The sequence below is a fragment of the Aspergillus viridinutans genome (assembly GCF_018404265.1).
Source record: "Aspergillus viridinutans IFM 47045 DNA, scaffold_11, whole genome shotgun sequence".
Classification (NCBI taxonomy): Eukaryota; Fungi; Ascomycota; class Eurotiomycetes; order Eurotiales; family Aspergillaceae; genus Aspergillus; species Aspergillus viridinutans.
The window spans coordinates 325284-343562 of NW_025091227.1; the positions used below are offsets into that span (position 1 = coordinate 325284).

General features: G+C 48.8%; 6 protein-coding genes across 6 annotated transcripts; 2 read left to right on the forward strand and 4 right to left on the reverse strand.

The window, feature by feature from the left end:
• Positions 1–3017: 3017 nt before the first annotated feature.
• Positions 3018–4473, reverse strand: Aspvir_002277 (serine hydrolase domain-containing protein; the record flags this gene model as incomplete). Its single annotated transcript, XM_043273878.1, has 2 exons — positions 3018–4010; positions 4336–4473. 2 exons carry the CDS (start codon positions 4471–4473, stop codon positions 3018–3020), a joined length of 1131 nt encoding a protein of 376 aa, XP_043129813.1.
• A 1325-nt stretch (positions 4474–5798) lies between these two features.
• Aspvir_002278 (uncharacterized protein) lies at positions 5799–7837 on the forward strand (the record flags this gene model as incomplete). Its single annotated transcript, XM_043273879.1, has 6 exons — positions 5799–5897; positions 5964–6216; positions 6302–6878; positions 6931–7192; positions 7470–7570; positions 7624–7837. 6 exons carry the CDS (start codon positions 5799–5801, stop codon positions 7835–7837), a joined length of 1506 nt encoding a protein of 501 aa, XP_043129814.1.
• A 419-nt stretch (positions 7838–8256) lies between these two features.
• Aspvir_002279 (putative epsilon-lactone hydrolase) lies at positions 8257–9573 on the forward strand (the record flags this gene model as incomplete). The annotated part of the gene is made up of 5 exons (XM_043273880.1): positions 8257–8317; positions 8369–8428; positions 8523–8747; positions 8796–9379; positions 9433–9573. 5 exons carry the CDS (start codon positions 8257–8259, stop codon positions 9571–9573), a joined length of 1071 nt encoding a protein of 356 aa, XP_043129815.1.
• A 599-nt stretch (positions 9574–10172) lies between these two features.
• Aspvir_002280 (uncharacterized protein) lies at positions 10173–10658 on the reverse strand (the record flags this gene model as incomplete). Its single annotated transcript, XM_043273881.1, has 1 exon — positions 10173–10658. One exon carries the CDS (start codon positions 10656–10658, stop codon positions 10173–10175), a length of 486 nt encoding a protein of 161 aa, XP_043129816.1.
• A 1404-nt stretch (positions 10659–12062) lies between these two features.
• On the reverse strand, positions 12063–13380 carry Aspvir_002281 (phosphatase PAP2 family protein; the record flags this gene model as incomplete). Its single annotated transcript, XM_043273882.1, has 3 exons — positions 12063–12702; positions 12756–13246; positions 13309–13380. The coding sequence occupies 3 exons, from the start codon at positions 13378–13380 to the stop codon at positions 12063–12065; spliced, it is 1203 nt and encodes a 400-aa protein (XP_043129817.1).
• Positions 13381–15472: 2092 nt separating this feature from the next.
• Aspvir_002282 (putative ferric-chelate reductase (Fre2)) lies at positions 15473–17990 on the reverse strand (the record flags this gene model as incomplete). The annotated part of the gene is made up of 5 exons (XM_043273883.1): positions 15473–15610; positions 16062–16288; positions 16382–17523; positions 17576–17957; positions 17987–17990. 5 exons carry the CDS (start codon positions 17988–17990, stop codon positions 15473–15475), a joined length of 1893 nt encoding a protein of 630 aa, XP_043129818.1.
• Positions 17991–18279: the final 289 nt, after the last annotated feature.

Consider the following 18279-nt stretch of genomic DNA (forward strand, 5'->3'; position numbering starts at 1 on the left):
GCGTTGTGTCAATGCAAGCCTTTGGAGGAGCATTTGATGATCTACCGCTCGCATGAATTTGATCTCGTAGAGCCTGAAGGGCGCAAGGCATTCTTGCTGATGTTCATGGGTGTAGTCAACTACGTGATGGAAAGTCCGGAGTGATCAAGACTACATTTCTTCGAAGAGCTATAAAATAATATAGCCCTAGCAGGGGGAGTCAAACCGATTTGTGATTAGCAGCCATACTAGCTTTCACAACATTCTGTGACCTTATCGACTCCATGAATTATTACTTCTCCCGGCTCCCTTGCCAAACAGAGCTATACCGCCATCAGAATTTGCGGAAATCTTGTCGAAGCCAGGTGGGCCGAGCTCTAGTTTCAGAGGCATGTCTCTATGGACGCTGCACAAGTCAGTATAAGCAGTTTATCTATCGACGTTGGGGCCTTACACTCGGATGGTGTAGCGCGCTCCGAGCGTTGGACGTGGACTGAGCTTTATTTCGATCTGGTTGATCAAAGACAGGATTGCTGTGTCCGAGTGTCGGATTCTGGACCGTCTTCGTCCAAAGACGGCGATTGCGGTGCCCCAGCGCTCGGCGCACGGGTGCTAACTGGGTCGTTCGGCCGGGGTAGGTATCCAGCTTGGTATATCTTGGATATGAGACACTCATCAAGCGACACAACCCTGAGTGCCGTCATATGGTCCCTATTCCATGCCGACCCCCGGAAATGGAGCCTAGGGGCGTGCTCGTCGAAGTTGGTGCCTTCGTCCTGGAGGTTGAGGCTCAATCGAACGCTCTTATCCTGCCTGCTCGGTTGGTAGGCCATGATGATGCTGGGCCTCATGCTATGTGATAATGAGTAGACATTCATCTATTGTCCTGAAGTCCTTGCGGCTAATGTGCCCATTGACGCATGAACGTGGGTAAAGCAAAGTGATATCAATTCAAAATGACAAAGGCTATAACGCCGGATGATCAACACCTAGGCTTCGGCACATCCTATCTTTTGTCTTTTTGTAAGCCTTGTTTGTTGAAAGCTTCATCATTAGTTATCAACAAAGAGCAAATTGCAAACTGCATCCTTATTGTTCTGTATAGCTGCAATGCTCTATTGCCATTCTTTGAGAAGTGTTTGATGGAATCATCAAGGTTTCAATAGGCCTTCAACTACAAGCCCACTGGTGTGGGTCTACTTAGTGGGTAGTGGACTAGTGGTGAATGGTGATCATATAGTGTATTCTAATCAGTGAACCCCACACCTATTCATTGCTAGCCAGGCTAATAGACTAACCACTGTCACGTCTGATGTACAATATCCTAGAAAGGCCATTGTTTATTTATCTAGTAATCCCCCTAAAGAATTCATCCATTTATGTTGTCTCTGAGTTTGAATAATACTTATGAGTATTATGCTCAACTTGACTCTGACTACAGTCACCACCTTCACTATAACAGACTCGTTGTGTTGAATCTTCTGCGGAATAAAAGGTGACTAACATAAAGCTCGCAGCAAGCCATTCCAAGTTTTAATGAAGTGGCCTGTCGAGTTCCTGGTATAGGACCGCATTGCCGCTTTGTAAAAGACAAGACCATGTCCCCTGCGCGATTTATGCTGAAAACACAACACCCCGTGCCCCAGGCATCAGTTACTTCCTTAAGCAAAGATGGCGTATATTTCCGTTTAATACAACTGATACGATAGGGGAGTACTCGCGGCATATGGTTCTCCGTGCATAAGAGATGAAGAAACACAGGGACTCCTAGGAACTTACGTCCTTCATAATCCAGTCATTGAATTGTTCATACTCAGGTCTTCCGTCAATAAACGGTCTAGCAACGAGTTGCCCGAGCCGACTGGCTGTGAACGTTTTGTCGAGCCAGTCTGGCTGTAGGTCCTCAACGAGATTCTCGTAGATATCCTCGATCGTTGTCCGAGAGTTGAATAGTCCATCCATCTCATAGATGAAAGACTGCCAGGGATTGCTTCACTAATCAATAGACAGATAAACCAGTGTGCAAGTATTTCATACTATGATAACTATGGATGAGCTTGCACTGCCGGTATGGAACCTGTGCAGATGTGCGCTGCCGCGTCAACAGAGGGAACATTGCCGATGTACAAGACTTTCCGGGAACGCTAAAGAGTAGACCTTGTCCGCATCAATCTGTCGAAGCTGCTCGTGAGTGGATAGAATATCAACGACAAAGCAGCGCAGGAGTTGACATGTTATCTGCCGGCTGGCTAAAAGGTCTTACTACGACTCTGCGAGCAACTATATACAACGTCCTTGTTAGCCCTCGCACAGGAGCTGGGCGTTTCATTTCTACGTGGCCACGCTGGGGATACTGTCATGTGGGACGTATGATGGACGGCATGCGAAGCTGCTTCTTGTCGTCGATTTCGGTTATCTACAATGCGATCGGATGTCTTGCATTCTACGCAAAAGGAGCTAAACAGTATGAAACTGAACTCCCAGTTCGAGGGAATAAAGTAGAATCCTGCAGTGAGCTAGACAGCGGTGGATGAAGATAACTTGGTAATTGATTGCCTTCCAGGAGACACTCGCGCCATCGTTAGGATCAACTGGCTTGTCATCATACTCACAAAACCTCTCCACCTAGCGTGTGATGAATCGCCTACTGTCAGCGAAATAATAGTCCTGCCGCCACTGGGTCAAAGTTCCTGCTTCATTAAAATCCTGTCATCTAGCGCGCCCTCTTCATTCTGATCCACGCGAGTCAGATTCGTCCTAAAGGCCGTCAATTCCACCTTTCCAAACATGCGAGTCTTCTCATCTCTGTCCCAAAAGACAACCTCGCTCAAGGGTGTTCCCGCATACTTTATATTATCTACATCGCTGATACAGAATTCATCCAAAATGGGGGCGAAACCCGGCCATGAGCCAGCATAATTCTCGTGTTCGCTCCATCGCCCTAGCACTGATTCCGGGGAGGCCTCCCTATCCATCACAATTGCAATCCGCCATACCTCACCTAATTACTTCTCATCTCTGTAGAGACCGGAGGGAATCTACTGAGCGTGGAATCTTGTGTTCTTGTAGGATTGAAAGTGCTTGGATATGATGCTCAACACATCTGTGGAATTTGAAATCCACTCGTTGATCTCGAGGCCATGGGTTGATGTATAAGATAGTGTCAGCGTGGAGTTGACCGTTTGCTCCTTGGTAGAAGGAGAAGTGTAGCTCCCCACATATGTCTCCTTAACCTGCCGTGCAGCAAGCTCATCAGCCGCACGAATCAGTGGAACGGCGACCATCTCCAGTAATACATCTAGGAATGTCTCGTCTCCAGCAGTGAGAATCATGATACCCAGATCATATTCCGGCACGAGGACAATGAGGGTTCTATACCCCAGGAGACCGCCGCCTTTAGTAAAGAACATCACTGTCCTTGCCCTTCGCTTGTCGTCTGAGAGAAGTATTCTGTCCGTGCGGAAAATCTCCCACAGCATGCCGTAGAAACTTCCCATCCCCGCCATGAAGGACACAGATAGAAGCCAATTCAGCTTTGCATCCGCAATGTCTTTGTACTCGGCAAGGATGTAGCAGAGAAAAACGGACATGTCATACAAAGAAGAGTATAATCCGCCGGTGGGTTTCTCCACACCCAAGTCAACGTTGAAGTACCATGAATCTCCCTTAGGAGGAACAGACTCACTGTCCAGTGGTTTGGCAAATGATGTCTGAGAAATTCCCAGGGGATGGAGGATTGCACTTGTTATGTATTCCTCAGATGTGGTGCCAGTGACGTTCACTAACACAAGTCCAAGGAGGTCAAATCCTAGGTTTAAGTACGTCGACTTTATGTTTAGCGCAAACAAGGCAGGCCTCCTTGTTAGATTGTCAAGTAAGTCCTGTGCAGTGCAGGGCATATGGCTGTGGTGAGGATCGCATTTTATAGTTATGTCAACGCTGTCAGGGTCCGTGAGGACATCATCCTTGACCCAGTCGCGGGGGAGGCCAGAGAGCTGGCTTGCCAGGGACCGGAGTGATATTTTGTCCCACTGGATACTACCACTAGTACTTCTGGTTCCATCATGATTTAAGCCGCGAGTTAAGGGATGTATTTATCCACAGTGTCCTCAAGAGAGAGGTTCCCCACAGCATGCTGTTAGAGTATCCCAGCACAGTGAAGACCTTGGTAATACTAGCAATACAATAACAACTTATCTCATCAACTGTTTCAGCTCCAGGTTGTGTCAGATTTTTATCCTTTGCGGTATGAAACGTCGACCATAAAGTGGACTGTGACAAGGTGATTTCAATTGAATAGGATGATGTATTAAGGTTGTCAGAGTTGCGGAGTAAGGTTGACAGCGAGGCTTCTACTAAGCCGAGGGCTTCCCATACCTCAGAGGACTGACTGTTGTAAGATGGAGGTGGGTAGAAAGGGGACTGGGTCAAGCATATTGCTAGGATGGAGGGGATGAGGTTGAACAGTGTGAGGAGGATATTCACCTTGGCCATGATGGATGATGATGGTGCATGCATTGAATTCTGCTGCGAGAACTTGATGCTGCCTAATATACACCAGAACCCCGGCTTACTAAAGATGGGTTATGTAAAGGTCTTGGACCTAATGAACGACTAGTCCGTTGGTGTGCTTAGTGCATTAGTTAGGTATATATACATAGAGAAATACATTCACCATTTGGAGAAGGGGATGGCAGTCCAGAGATTACAAGGTTACTTAGCAGCCCAGTATATAATTCATACTGGTCTAGTATACCAAATAAAAAACTACTGTGAAACGGGTATTAACAGGCCCTGATAAACAAGGCTATTCGTCTTCTTCTTCTTCGCCTTGGCCATCGCCATCACTGTTGTCATCCAGAAAAATTATTTCAACACGTCGCCGTAGCCGTCCACTGCATCGTCGATACTTTTCGCTCTCCAGGTACGCTTCAACCCATTCCGACTCGTGGCCCGTCGCCGCTCAGTTGTCTAATATCATTTCCACGATCTTTCTCCAACTTCGCAGTGGCCAGCAGGTCATCCGGGACAAGTAACGCCGCTCACCAACTTAGCACAAAGGTTTGACCACAGATACGGGACCAGTAAAAATCCTAATGATAGGAAACGTGCCACTAGCCATTATACGCAGGCATTAATGGACTTGTTCCCGAGCATATTCTTGCAGGTTGAAATGCTCTTCGTTATCATATAATGGACAAAAACTGGGAAGGGGCGCGATCATTGTCGGAGGCCATTGTTAAACTGTCCCCACATCTTTCTCTCACCTGGTTTCCACGACGTCTCCAGCAAAGTATCTTCAGTAATCGCAGCCAGGTCTCCGGGGATGCGGCATCGGCAATTGAAGGAGAGTGGCTCGGATGTCAGTCATGACGTGGTTGCTTATGCTCTACATCATGCTACGAGGGAGCTAAGACAGAAGAAACGGGGTAATGTAATTGGCTGGGCACCGTTCATACATATCGGGGCGTAGGGATGTCTTAAAACAACCTTTAAGAAGGCCCTGAGGTGAAGACAAAAGTGACATTGGCAAATATCCCTCAGGGAATTTGAATAAAGCCTTGCAATTGGTGAGTGACAGCACTTCCCTATCAGTTAACCAGCCTTGCGCAAGGTTATGCCGCCTTAATATAATATATGTTTGCGCACCTGTGCATGCGGGGTTGTCAGTAAGAGATGTGGCATTTGTTCATAGGCTATTTATATTTATAGTGGTAAAGGCAAATAGTCAACACATCTCCCAGCATCGCTCATATTGATGCTCCGTGTTACTGTTTCATGGTGATATTTCTCATTCACTTGATGGGCAGTGAAGTAAAATGACGACTCCAGAGCTTATATGCGCCAACTGGGACCCCACAAACATTGACTGCAAGAAGGAAGGCAGGTACACCTGCAAGAACTGCTACCTAATCCTTGTGAGTTCATCCATGACCATGCAGCTTTTCCTATATATGTTTGTCCTGACAGATCGAACTTTATAGTACTGCGGTCCAGTATGCCAAAAGGCCCACTGGACGCGACACAGATCCGAGTGTAAGTCGCCCCTCAATAAAAAGACATGGCAGCCCGCTTGGGTTCTAGAGAACCGAAAGCCTTCATTTATTGCAGAAGGCTTGGGAGAACAGTTTGGGATGAAGAAGTACCTCTGGGGCAACATCCCTGCCTTCGACGTCCTTCGACTTGGATCAAATGAAGGGGAGGAATATGGTGGAGTGATACGCATCTTGTTTGCTGGTACGTGCTTTATTTCGGCTTGCTATTGATGTCCATACGATCCCATAACTTGTTTAAAGCTGATGTGACATACCATTCCCTACAGCTTCAGGAGATCTTCGAAATATTGTCAAGACGATTGCCGAGCTTCCGAGTAGCTATAGCCACCCCCTCGAACTTACAATAAACGACCGGGATTTTGAAATCGTGGCCCGCAACGTTATCTTGCTTCTTATTGCCCTAATAGTGGAGGAAGTTGACGAGGCAGTCGATTGCATCATTCACCTCTGGTACTCGGCTTTCGTACGAGAGTCAGACGTCGACGTCCTCCGGCATCGAATTCGACCTCTCATCGAGGACGTCTGCAACAAGATCAAAGACAAAAAGCCCGAGAGTCTCTTAGCGAAGACATGGACTTTTGGACGGCACTCCCTCCGAGTTGTTCTCCAAAGATCGTCTTGGGACCGTCTCGTGTCGTTTGTTGACCCACCAGCTAGCTTGACTGCTGATCGTGCACGAGAACTTCGTGCAACTATTACTCTAGCTGAATCACGAAAGGACTACCGTGATCGATACATGTATTGCCAGTCTCCTTCGCATCGAATCGCTTTCAATAAGTTCCGGGAGGACGGCCTCCTGCTTCCTTTTGGATCCTCACGCAATGAATTTCGAGAACCAAACCGGTGAGTTGGAAAAAAAAACATCACGTCGTACTATGGACGCTAATAAAAGCAGAACTTTCTTCCACACAGCTAATACCTGGCCAATGAAGGACAACGCCGATCCGCTTCATGGGTGGTCTTTGGACGAAGTTTCCGCTACAACAACAGGGCCTGCAACTGCAGACATATACGGCAAGCTCTACTTTTACATTCGAGGAATGCTCCGATCCTTTCTCGGTCGGCTCCGGAGTCTGAAGCTCTCCTTTGAACTCTTTCAGCTCGACGCCGTTTCCCTTCCTGACCATCTTGAAAATAATTCTTTCAGTAGAATCGAGGTGAGCAGCTGATATCTAGCAGGATTTGCTTCTGAAACGTATCTCAGAAAGGCTCACTGACCGACCTGTATAGGTGTCCAACATTTCAGATGCTGGCTGGTTGGGAATTCACCACACCCTATGTTTGATGGTGCCCTTGCTTCAAACGCCTCTGGAAAACCCACATGCGACCCTTATTACCCTCTTCATGAATGCGATTGACGAAACCTTAACCGACCAAGACAGGATACAGGACATGACGGCGCATAGTCCAACAACTAGACGCCTCTTCAAATAGCTTCCTCCGAAAGGGATGCCAACTTCCCACAATGATCCCGAGCTCATCAAATTTAACCTGGGCCGGGACCTTGTCAGAACGTATGGCCACATCTTCGACAGGTGAGTATAGCTTCCTTGGTATAACTGGATCCGCATGTTCATCCTGAGAGTAGGTATTCGAAGAAGTTTATGTTTCGTGATGCCGCCGATTTGTTGGGAGCGGCCATGAAGGATACGCACACCATCATCGACAAGTGGCCCTACAGATTGAAGCTCCGACCTGGCCAACCAGGTGCGCAAGAGGAGTTTGACCGGTGCATTAGTGGAGGGATGTCGGGGAAGGAGCGCTACGTGGAATGGAAAAGAGTCCATATGGGTATGATTTGAAGATATGTTTATGGATGCCACCTGGCGTTGGAAATTTTAAGCGACCCTGTAAGAGGTATCTCATATGTCTGATCGTTAGGACATAATCCCAATTATTTTTGGTTAAATCTCCCATAGCAAGGCTCGCGCCTAAAGGGTTTCTGTACAAAGGGTTTAGGGGTTATGTTTCCCACCACTCCACGTCTGGGGATTTGCTTGATCACCGTTCACCAAGTCGCAAATATCTAAACAGCCTTGAGGAGCCAGTCGCTCTCCGTCATCCAGTTTGTTGTTTGCCGAGGTGTTTTCGTGGACCTGACCTCGGTCATTGGGATTGAATACTAATCAGCATTGCGGCAGGGAGTAACCCCATAAAGTGCAACATAGCGTACTCAGCTCGCCGGGAGAGCTTGTCAATTTGTGTACACAATCGGACCAACATGATGCACACGCTGACGGTCCGGGATAAACTAGATGCGTTTATCCGCTGGTTTTCAGTTGGTAAGACAGGAGTACAAACATCGTGTGCCATCACTAACTCCGATTCAACAGTCGCGGAAGCAACATATGCTGCAGCCACTGGGTTCTTCCGAGGCCCTCAGGGGCAGATACGTATCATCATCATTTGATCCAAGCTGTCGTCAAGAAGGTGGTGTATTGTACCTCGTAGCCTGCGCAATCATAAACTACTAACATAGTTCTGCAGCTGACGAGGAGATTCAGACCGCTGCAACTGCAGTAAGTACCGCAAAGATCGAGGAATGTACACAGTTAACAGAGAATAGATACATGTTCAAGTCTTATGACCAACTCTACATGCATTACTGCCAAAAGAATGATCTCAAGCCACATTTCGTCTCGAATATCCGCGGGCTGAAAGGATTCTGGATTGGTAGTCCCTCCGCGAAATATATTGCCATCAACTTCCACGGTACTCAGCCCACGACAGTAGCGAGGCAATACTAATAATTAATATTAGGTGGTGGTTTTGCCATGGATGCGACAGCTCCCTACCTTGATTTCTGGCCGCGGATACAGAAGAGTCTCGCAAATTCTGGTATAGAAACGGCATGGTTCCATTGCACATATACATTGACACCGCATGCGGGGTATCCGACTCAGTTTCAAGAAGCCGTTGAAGCCCTACGGTATATTCTAGAGGATGTTGGGCGGTCACCGTCGCATATTCTACTAGCTGGAGATTCGGCTGGCGCGAATTTGTGCTTGGCAATACTGTCCCACTTGACGCATCCCTCCGAAGACGTGCCGGAGTTAATTATCAAGGAGCCTATTAAAGGCGTTATACTCATGTCTCCATGGGTCTCGTTTCATCACAGCTGGCCGAGTGTAGAAGCCAGTGAACACAGGGATATCGATGCAAGGGAGGTCATGACGGAGTGGTCGCGAGCGTATCTGAATGGGTGGCCGTCCAACAACTATATCGAAGCGGCAGAAGCATCAGAATGGTGGTGGGACAGCATCCAAGTGCAGCAGACTCTGGTACTTGCTGGGGGTGACGAAGCTCTATTAGATCCAATTAAAGCGTGGGTGAATAGGTTCAAAGTAAGTGGCTCCAGGATATAATGTTGCCAGGCGGAGTGATTGATACCTCACAGGTTCCAAATCCTGATACGACCCTGGTAATTGGGGAAAGAGAATGCCATGTTGCACCTCTGGTCTGGCCGATGTTTGGTGACTATCACGAAACCCAGCAGGAGCGGGCATTGAAGCATTGGCTGCTGGAACGGTTAGGTTGATGCATAAGCGTACGTATTGGTGAATAATAAAGTGAGCTGCACAGCAATATAATATTTTTTACCATGTTCTTTTCCAGTGCAGTTTGTGGTAGTTGGAGTAAAACAGGTCCGGCGTCGAGAAAATGTCACGCAGATTAAGATTAAATAAGGCGTCTCAGAAAGGGTTAAGCGAGTCTAGCTGAGTCGACAAGCAGTAGCTCTGACAAAATTAATTTACTTTAGAAATTGGTTATACCGGATTTCTTAGGGCTGTTGAAATTGCCTCGGTGGCAAGCGTCTGTATTGTTTGATTACAAGATCAGCAGGCAAGCATCAAGCTAAACTTCACCGCGGTTAATACCCTGATTACAACAAGAAGGGGGCTTATGCCACGTATGAACGTCTATAAGGATAGGGATACAGAAAACCATCTGCATTGCCTTTAACAGCCTTCTTCATTAACGCTCTAAGAAACAATCCCTCCCGTCCTTCATGAGAATGAAGTCGATTCTTGTCCTCTCCAGTCTTTCTTTCTCTGGAACCAGTGAAACGTGCATCATCAATGATCCCCACCCGACGACAGTCCGACAAAAGCTCTGCAGCCCGTCGACAGTCGCAGCTTAAAGACCCATTCCAGCCAGTCTCTGCTGACCCTTGTCTGTGAACAAAAGAAGTCCATTGAAGTAGCCGACAGCCCATATCATAGGATACCACCAATGAAACCACCACGGATGTTCCGAAGCCCCAAACCACCCAAAATGCTTGTCCAGGTTGTAGCATAGATAGTTGCAGCTGCTCAGAACGAGCAATGAAAGTATCCCCGCGAAATGAGCTGCCTTCTTTCCGTAATAATGGTCGACAATGAAGCAGTTTATAAGGCCGCCCATCGCCCCGCCCATACCTAATGGACAAAAGACCAATGTCCACAGGACTTTGTAGACCAGGTCGCGAGTTCCCGTCATGATAAAGACGCCGACGGCCAGGAAGATAACTTCGGCGAGGAGAGAATTGAGCCAGAACAGTAGAAAAGGTCGAAGGTATACAGCACGCCGTTTTTCGGCTACCTTTGCATATTGTTCACCGCTGATTAGGACTTGGTAGTTCATAGTTGATGTGTAATCGGATGTCAAAATTATGGAAGTAGTCTTGTCCTGGGTTTGTAAGCATTTTGCGTAGGCTCTATTCGGACGGTTTTATACCATAGTATACGACGAATGTATACAACCGCATGGCCTCGGCGTTGCATACTGATTGATTAGTCTTCATGTTGCATCATAGTCCATGCCGAGGTCTCAAAGATCAAATGTTCGGTTATTTTGTTTAGTGATCTCCACGTCTCCCGGAAAGGAGCACAAAATAAAGAATACTAGCATGCACTGCAGATGTCCCTCATGTCCTATGGTGCCCAAATCAACCGATATCGTTTGATCAATCCTCATCCATCCGTCACGATCCAGTGGTTGATTTGGAGTAGGCTCAAAAAGTTGTGGAATTGGCCGCATACTGGAATATATCTTCATCTGTCCGCTTTGCAGCGTGCAGTGATATACACTCACCCTTCATGCAATTATAGATTGACTGATTATTTCGCCACGACAATAATAAGAACTCAAGTATTTGAATACGTATATGTTATAACCGTAGGTTACAGACATGTTAAAGCTGATGACTAATAGTCTGCTAAGAGAGCAATTTACCCTACGCACACATATCTAAAGCCTATCTCTGATGATTTCTCTATCAATGGTCCTTCACCCAGGAGATGCTGGAATGAAATTGGAGATCTCACATACACAAACGTGTCAGAGCCCAGAGCAGTCCACATAAGCAACAATGTCAGAAATGTCCCCAAGAAGCAGACAGAACCACACTCGACAACACCGCCAGCCAAGCATGACAGGTGCATACAACCTTCTCGAGTAGTTAAGGCGCTAGGGCAGAATCTTTACTAGATTAGTCTGTGCACTGTTGGCACATCGATATGAATCTACTGATGACGGCTTGGGGAAGATCACTGGTATTTGATGACAAGTGACGATGTCATCCGGCTATAGTGACATCCAATTGGTTGACAAGAATGCCAGTCACACGACACCGGCAAAAGCCACAAGCCACAAGCTGCGCTGTCTGATCAAGTAATTGGACATGAGGCGCAGATCTGACCTGACAAGACTTTCCATGGGAGGCTTAAGCAGGTTTGCAGCTACATGGTGTTGCTGATCGGCATATCAGGATGAGGACGACGCAAAGACACGCGTCATGGCGCTCATGTGATATTCTGGCTTTGCTGCGGCTGGAGAATGGCTGAGTGTGAGCCACCCGGAGTACGAATGTACGATCCTGAAAATGAAGGCAAGTAAGCAACTCCTGCATGCATGATAGGAATACCATTATCAATATGTACAATTAGATTCTAGATGCGCCAGGTATGCAAATATGCGATGACCGACCTTTTATCCGTGTACGTGGCCCGTAGTGTAACCCAACCCAAACAAACGCCGTGAATACGCTCAAACAACCAAATCGGAGAACCGGTCAGAATCCTGCTCCGCCAGCAAAGGCGCATCTCCACGCTCCTGGCGCCACTTGTACAGGTTCTGGTCGCCCGTGGTCGGGACAGGCTTTGCGAGCCGCAGCGCCCAGCAGATGTAGTACTCGACCGGGAGGAGGAGCAGCAGGACCCGGTTCCCCAAGAAGCAGATGGTGATGGTGAAGGTGGCGACCGTCGCGTCCAGCCAGTAGTGGTTTGCAGTTGCGATGATGACACTCAGCACGAGCAGGGGGTACACGAACGCCATGACCATGAAGAAGATCTGCGTGAGGGGGGACTTGCGGACCGGTCGGCCCTGCAGTCTGTGCACGAGGCCCGAGTGGTAGATGAAGGTGCACCCGATGACGAACGCGTAGGTGAAATGCAGACTCGGCATCGCGGCGAACTGGTTGACGGACTTCCCGCCCGCCCAGACGCTCTCTGCGTGCTCTTGGCGGACGGTGTCGTAGAAGCCGTAAGAGTCGGGGAGCAGCCGGGGCGGCATGCAGGGGTAGAAGCAGAAGATGATGAACGCAGCGAAGTTGCCGAGGGTCATGGTCCGTCGCGCAACGGCAAAGGTGTTGTGGTTTTCGGCGGCATAGTAGTACCAGCCCAAGAATCTGAGGGGTTGTGAGTGCTGGGTTGCAGGAGGTTCAGATGGGGATAGACTTACAGCACGGTTCCGGGGATATGGACAAGAGAGTAAATGCGGTTGAAGAAGGTCATGATGGACTGATGTCCATTGAGGAAAAATGACTGAAAGTCGGATTCCTCGATCGGAAAGAAAAACCGCGCGATGGAGTGATGCTCGAAGTTCAAGATCCCGACGCCGTGATCCTGTGCGACCTGGACGACGCCAATCTCGGCGGGGGACAGCCACTGCGACGTAGCTTTCGTGACAGAGTAAAACAGATAGTTGACAGCCCAGTAGAACATTTCGACCAGAAACGGGAATTTCTGCAGGATCCTGCTGTGGATGTGGTGCGCCCAGCGAGATGAATCCGGGACTTCAATGGCGATGCCGCATATTGTGGGGATCTTGGAGGGATAGTCCTCCGTCGAGCTGTCGTTATCATACGCATCTACCGTTGTTCTGCTGCCAAAAATGCTGAAGCCTCTGCGGCGGTTAATAATTAAGGAGCCAATCATGATGCTCACAACGATCTGCAGAGCGATAGTCAATACCAAAGGATCAAGATTCTCGATTATATTTCGACATGACATACGATGGGTTCGAGCCAACTGTGCGACTCGAACTGGGGTTTGCCCAGGTCGGGCGACTCCGCCCTGGCATCCATGATGGCGGGTGGAAAGGACGTGGGAGAAGTCGAGGAGAGCTGCGGTGGTGAGGTGAAGATCAACAGTAGTAAAAAGGAGAAACCAACTGAAGATTTCTGGAGAGTGGAGATTATATACTACTTGGCAGATTGACAACTGGACCAGGCTATAACCCAGAAGAGCAGGGGGGCTGAAGAGCAAACAGGTGTTTGACTGCAGATCCAAGTTTTACCATCGTACAGTTTCGTACTCGTATTATGATGCTGCTGCGCCAAGGTTGTGTATCCACCCAGAACAAGGACTTCCATGGCGGGAAAATCCTCCTGCAACCAGTCGATCCGGTTGGATGCGAGGGGTTTGAGATTCATTCACCAAGGCAGGAGGCCAACAACGCGTTCCTTCTGCAGACAGCAGGTGCAAGTTCTACCACGCGAAGAATGAGGTTCCTGCATGCTAGGAGTCGGGCCTGATTCAGTGCAGTAATCTAAAGGTACAATAGTACATTACTAAGGTAGTAAGGTACTGCGTACTGCGTACTATTTGTTTCATCTTTGGACGCGTAGCGGATAGTGAGCGCATATGCCCTGTTGCCATGTCGGGGCTAGCCACGTCGACACTCCGCTGAAGAAGTCCCAACAATAACCCCTAGTGGCCACTAGCGCATGCTGATGATGGCAGAGGCGCCATCCACTCCGGCTATTTTTGACCTTGCTGCAAGCCTGCAACTCCCGGACTGCCGGTCGGTTTCACTTTCGTCGCCATATCGGATGTGGAATCTCCGATTGCCGATTGGCCATGGTCAACTTCGTTCATTTATACATGGGCGGTGTGGACAGCATAATTTATGCTTGATATGCCCAATTGTAAAAAAAAATCAGCTGTCTGGTCAGAAACCATGGAGTCCAGAATAATGGCGCTTCCAAGTTTGAGATCTTGATCGATAGATCATTCAGAAGTTTCTTAAAATCCCTCATGTCCCAAGGTCTCTGCGAAATCTCAACCTGACTCCGAGTGATCACGTGAACGGATACCAAAATGGAGGATTGGTCCGACTCCGGCAATTCCTCGGCCCAAAGGATCACGTGATATGTTATGTTGTTTGGACCATTTTTCCGTGTCCCGCTATGTCTCCAACTCATTTATCAATGCAGTTCGTGGGAACAACCAGAGATATGTTTTTCTGGGTGCTTGGCTTACTAGGTTATCACACAAACAGGTCGCTGTCTTTTTTTAACGAACCTGAAAAACTTATCTATCACCAAACGTATCCGTATGCAGTCACACCTCCTGAGTCTCGCTCTTGAACACGCGAGACTGAACACGAGCCACTGCATTAGTCAAATGGATCTTAGAATCTCAGATCCCCAGCGGGTGACCATCGTCCTTTCCGAATTCGGTTCCATGCCTACAACCTCCATCAAACCCGGACGAGAGTCGTATGTGACTTGATCGACGAAGTCAATCCCAGCGCGCTTTGACCCTCCGTCATATGAATCCCCGCGAAACACGCGCTTCTTTGCACGCGCGACATGATCATTCATCGAACGCCAAATGCGATAAATGTTCCAACAAAGACAAAGCAGCAGTGATACCCCCTCCGCCAGCAACGAGAACCACAGTGCGAAATCGATGTTGGATAAGGGTTCGGAGAATGGTGCCGTATGGCCAGTCGAGGATCGTACTGACGCGCTCCTTCACCCCCGAAACCGCGTCTTAGTGGCCTATTTCACACAAACGAGCAGTGAAGCCTGTATCAGGACGAAGGAGAAACTTCATCTTCTGTCCCTCACGGAGCTTCTCTGAACTCACCATCCGCCGGTCGCAAGCGTGGATTTGCAATAGCAGAAGGATGAGTCTCAAGCACTCTTGGTCCCCGCAAATCGAAGGAAACGCGCTGTTCGGGCTCCCATTTCCATCTTGGTCGCAGGAGATGCACTTCAATGCTGGCCATGTTGTCCGGTACTGGTGCGCGAATGTCGGACAACCAGATAACATCTAACCTTCAGTTTGAATGCAGAGGACCGGCCAAAACCCCGTCCTAGGTAGGAAGTGATTCAAGGTGCGAGAGTGGCCCTGAGTCAGTTTCCGTGAGTCGAGTTCCTGGCCCGTGTGCTAGAAGTAGAGCCCGAGGAAGACCATCGCCAGGAGGATCTCTGAACTGACGAAAACCTCGTACATCTGTCGCCGAATCGGTGTACTCTGCAGAATCACTAGGCCGACAAGCACGTCAAAGGTGGGAGTACCCGTGAACTATTGCGCTGTTAGTAGACGAACACTGGAGTGGTCCGGATATATATACCACGTAGTTGCCCGTCCTTGCAGAACTCTGCGTGTAACTGTGCGATACCACCTTCGTGTATAGGGTGGTAGTTGAAAGGAACTGTATAAACGACGCTAAGAATAAAAAGTGAAAGTAGGCCGACCTTATAAAAGCAGAGGGGAAATTTCAGTGTGCGCAGAAGCACTTCTTGGGAGAAATCTTTTCTATATCCTTGCTCACGTCTACTTGCGTCAAATGAGAACAAGGATTCTATTCAAACCGGCAACTATCCGGATACCTTGACATTGGCTGATCGCACTACCAACTAAAAGATTCCTCTACAAAAGAAACAAACACTGACGGATTCTGTCTAACCATCTCCGAAACAACATGTCGCACCTCATCCGCCATCCTCGCCGGTCCACTGACAACAACACATACCGGCAGACCCCGATACTTCTGAATCTCTTCCGTCAACAGCTTCGGGATATCCATTCGCCGATCATGGTAGATCCTCATATTCAGATCATGCACGCAAGCGTTCCCAACGGTCTCCTGTACCGACTCAATCAATGCCTTGCTGCGAGAAGTCCAGAACAGCGTATGTCCTCCGCGGTGGCTGCACAGATCCGGGACCAGAGCGGTGATGCCAACTCCACCAGCAATGACTATGATATTGGGATGATTACTCCAGTGATCATTGGTCAGGGACGATGGGGGATAAGATCCTTCCACTAGAACCGGGATTCAAGACCTTGCACGTAGATATCGTGTTGTTCCTGACTGCGTGCGTACGAAGAACGTGAGGCATGGTTGGTAGTATCCGTCGGTGGTCAGGTCCTGCGATGAGGGCGTGTAAGGCGTCCTGTCCGATTCAAGAAACGTCGTCACTGAAGGACCATTCTTCGACAGATATTCAGCCTTGACATCCCGCGACACGAGGGCGATCTTCCTCTCCATGCTGTCCCCGCGTCGGAAACTGGCAATCGCGGAGAAGGGGTGGTTTTCCCACATGCGCCACGTCAGAGTGGGAAAATAAAGGTATACATGGCCCTTTGCGTATACATCGGGAACCTCAACCTTGAGATACTCGTCACCCAAAACAGTTACATACGCCTTCCGAATTCCATGGCACGCCAGCCTCAATACCCGAAACACTCGTTCAAAGGCCCAGATACCGAACGCCACGTAGATCCAGGTTTCGTAGCCCCATTGATGTCCATACCTGTACCAGATATGCCAGTAGCACGCAAGAAGAGCAAGAAAGGACAGGATGACGTGCCAAGCCAGGAATGACTCGTAGAACCGTTTCCGGATTGGCCATATGGACGATGGGATCAAGACGGCCAGTGTCAGAGTGGCGACGACGCCCCAGATCCAATATGGGAGCTTACTTTCGGTGCTGTGCTCGTTGTTCGCGACGTATATTTGCAGATATATGGCCGAGTGCAGACAGGCCTCTAGAGTGCAGATGAACGCAACCCACCGATGGAGTAGAAGAAAGGTTGAATGCGACCAATCTGTCAGCCAGAGGAGAAAGTTGTTCCGACCGGTGTATAGCACCAGCAAGGGAATATTCGCAAAGCTGAGCACGCCGGCGCGATTGGCCACGTAGGTGAGGATTTCATCGTGCTTGGAGGCGTACCAGGTGCTTGGGTTCGCAGATCGGAACCCGACCGCGCACAAGATTACGTTAATTGTTAATAGATACGCGATGAAGAGTGCTTGGCCTCGAGTGGGCATAAAGAAGGTGTCGAGTATTGGGGAACTATGGCGACGACCGACAAACGGAGGATCGACGAAGATTGCCTTGAACCGTACTCGCAAACCGGCCGGAAATGGAACGAAACGGAGTAGCGAAGAGGCGATTGGGATGATTGCACCAGTGAGAAGGAGCACTAAGCTATAGCGAGGCAATCAGCAAGCCGTGCTGTGAATTACTGCAGGAAACTTACCCGTATCTCTCATGGTACGTCTCGACAGCTTCGAACGTGGACAGAGTATTATAATTACCCAAATACGTCTCTTCATCGACCAACGAAGCGATATCCAGAACTGCTGACGAGTTGAGTGTCGCGATTGGCGGTTTGGCAACGCTTCCAAGAGCTTCCTGGTATGACTGCTTCGGGATCGGTTGATACTGCAGTCTACCAGCCACGTTCAACTCCCAGTAATTCTCCAGAACTGAGACCGATACATCAGCACAGTGAATGTACATGCAGTAGGCTAGTGTTTGCAGGAAGGGATCATTGTTTGCATAGCACGAAGGGCTCGGAGTATCCATTGCCATTGAGGGCATATCCATATCCATGTCGTGATCTGCTGTCCTGTTGCAATCTAGAGGGTTTGTAATCGAGGCAGGACACGCATAGGCGCAGGGGGGCTTCTACATGGAGATGCCATAGCCAATGAGCCCGTGCCCTGGTCTTCCATTTGGATCATGCGACGCGACTGGTATTGCAAGAGAGAGCAGGATCTGCGCTACTCGCTGGTATTTGGACAACTTCATCGCGACGGGGCTGTTGAGGTCGTGTTTTGACTTTGATCAGTCGTCACCCAACAGAGAACAGAAGAAGACAAAAAACGAGGAGGACAAAAATCTGAATAGCATGACGATAACCAGAGCGAAAGAGTCTGGATAGAATATTTCAGGATGTTC